The sequence below is a fragment of the Pinus tabuliformis genome, chromosome 5_2, assembly GCF_031772625.1.
Source record: "Pinus tabuliformis cultivar Carrire ecotype Pingquan chromosome 5_2, CPIR1, whole genome shotgun sequence".
In the NCBI taxonomy this organism is placed as follows: Eukaryota; Viridiplantae; Streptophyta; class Pinopsida; order Pinales; family Pinaceae; genus Pinus; species Pinus tabuliformis.
Genome location: NC_142306.1, coordinates 853,597,861 through 853,600,201, shown reverse-complemented (window position 1 = coordinate 853,600,201; position 2,341 = coordinate 853,597,861). Strand labels below are relative to the sequence as shown.

At 42.6% G+C, this 2,341-nt stretch overlaps 1 protein-coding gene across 1 annotated transcript; it reads left to right on the top strand.

The window, feature by feature from the left end:
* Positions 1-326: 326 nt before the first annotated feature.
* On the top strand, positions 327-2,122 carry LOC149161991 (anthocyanin synthase-like). Its single transcript, XM_089437112.1, has 3 exons — positions 327-951; positions 1,157-1,484; positions 1,565-2,122. Exons 1-3 carry the CDS (start codon positions 455-457, stop codon positions 1,820-1,822), a joined length of 1,083 nt encoding a protein of 360 aa, XP_089293238.1. The 5' UTR covers positions 327-454; the 3' UTR covers positions 1,823-2,122.
* Positions 2,123-2,341: the final 219 nt, after the last annotated feature.

Below are 2,341 nucleotides of genomic sequence, written 5' to 3'. Positions count from 1 at the left end.
GAGAAAAAGCTTGAATAATCAGCCTATACCCTAAACGTCGCGTCCAAACCGGTCCACACCAATCTTAATTTTAATGATAATTAATCAGAAGTTTTGATATTAGGTACCGATTTCACGTGACTACTTACCAGTCTCTCCATGCTTTCCTCTACCATTCCAATGCCGCGAAGATAACTTCATTGAGATCAAATATATTCCCTGTTACGCACCATCACACAAATAGCAGACACGTTATTCCATCTCACAGATTAAGTACAGACATTGTTCACAAAAAAAAATCATGGCGATCCCAACTAACATGCACATGCATCTACCTAATTGACAAGTGGAAATCTTATGATTCACAATTTCCATTCTATTTATACCATTGTCTCGGCCATGGCACTGCACATCACACTTGCATTCATTTCTCTTCTCATTTTCTAAGGTACCCGAATTCTTGTTTCCAATTATCATGGCACCAGCGAGAGTGGAGAGCCTCGCATTGAGCGGCCTGGCCGCTATTCCTCCTGAGTATGTGAGACCAGTAGAGGAGAGGCCCACTGAGTGCGTTCTCAACTTGAAAGGAGGAGTTGGAGACGAAGGCCCGCAGATTCCAGTGGTAGATGTTGCCGGATGGGATTCTGGTGACGAGGAGATCAAGAAGGAGATCGGGCGTCAGGTGGCCAAGGCAAGCAGGGAGTGGGGGGTCATGCAACTGCTGAACCATGGCATATCTGAGACTCTGATAGAGCGACTTCAGGCAGCCGGGAAGGCGTTCTTCGACCTCCCTGTTGAGGAGAAAGAGAAGTACGCGAACGACCACGCAGCTGGGAAGATTGCGGGGTACGGCTCCAAGCTCGCCAACAACGCCAGTGGTCAGCTTGAATGGGAAGATTACTACTTCCACCTGCTCTGGCCTGAACACAGCAGAGACATGACCACTTGGCCTAAACATCCCCAAGAATACATGTATTTATATCTCTTTTGTCTCCTTTTTACAGATTCTTATAGGTTACTTAACCAATAATTGATATATGGTTTATGAATAAATTGCAGCGATTGATTTATGGTTTATGAATACATTGCAGAGTTTCAGCTATAATTGATTTATGGTTTATGAATACATTGCAGAGTTTCACCTATCATTGATTTATCGTTTATGAATACATTGCAGCGAGGTGACAGACGCCTACGGTCGGGAGATACGGAAACTGGTGACCAAGATGCTGAGAACGCTTTCGTTGGATCTGGGCGTGGAGGAAGACAGAATGGAGCGAGTGCTCGGCGGTGAAAATCTGGAAATGCAATTGAAAATAAATTACTATCCCCGCTGTCCACAACCGGAGCTCGCTCTCGGAGTGGAGGCACACACCGACATAAGCGCGCTCACATTTCTTCTGCATAACATGGTGCCCGGCCTTCAGCTCTTCAAAGACGGCAAATGGGTCACCGCCAAATGCATTCCCGGCGCCATCCTCGTTCACATTGGTGACCAAGTCGAGGTACCCCATGAATCCAATTTCACTTTATCATTTCCTTGTTTATTCCATTTCATAAATAATGTTTAATTGCCAATCATCAGATTTTGAGCAACGGGCAATTCACGAGCGGGCTGCACAGAGGGCTGGTGAACAAAGAAAAGGTGAGAATTTCATGGGCGGTGTTCTGTGATCCGCCAAAAGATGCCCTAATCGGACCCATGAAGGAAGTGGTGGACGAGCAGAATCCTCCATTGTTTCCGGCGAAAACCTTCAAACAACACACCGATCATAAGCTTTTCAAGAAGGCCCAAGCCCAGGCGGAAGCCCAAGCCACCAAAAAGCTCGAACAGTCTAATTGAAGCCGTACTCTGTGTTCCGTGGAGCGCAGCCAACCCAACCCTTTGTCAACCCGAGTCTATTTAAGCCTTTCTCTAGTTTATATATGAGTTGATTGAATTAGAGGAAATATATTAAAAGATCAAGATTGACTAGCATCAGAACTGAATATATGTGTTTCCTAAATGCTTCGGAGCAGCATTGCATCGATAAACAGATATATTGTTGTACACAATTTGGTTTGCAATTTTCAATTTCAATATGTATCATTTCACACTCTTATTTGAAAATTTCTCAATATTGAAGTCCCTTGTTGAACCCAACTCAATCACATGTAGAATTCTTGTAATTTGAGAGGTATGTTTAAAAGATTCCAAATTCACATATCTAGTAGCTTTATTTTTGCTTTCACAAATATAATTAATGTGGATGGATATATATTTTACACTATGTTGAATATGCAAACTAATATAATGAATGTGGATGGATATACATTTTACACTATATTGAATATTGTTGAATACTTATAATAAAGATATTTA

Coding starts and splice junctions, on each gene's coding strand:
- LOC149161991 (XM_089437112.1), top strand. CDS start 455: ATGGCACCAGCGAGAGTGGAGAGCCTCGCATTGAGCGGCCTGGCCGCT. Junction 952..1,156: donor AAACATCCCCAAGAATACAT/GTATTTATATCT, acceptor AATACATTGCAG/CGAGGTGACAGACGCCTACG. Junction 1,485..1,564: donor ACATTGGTGACCAAGTCGAG/GTACCCCATGAA, acceptor GCCAATCATCAG/ATTTTGAGCAACGGGCAATT.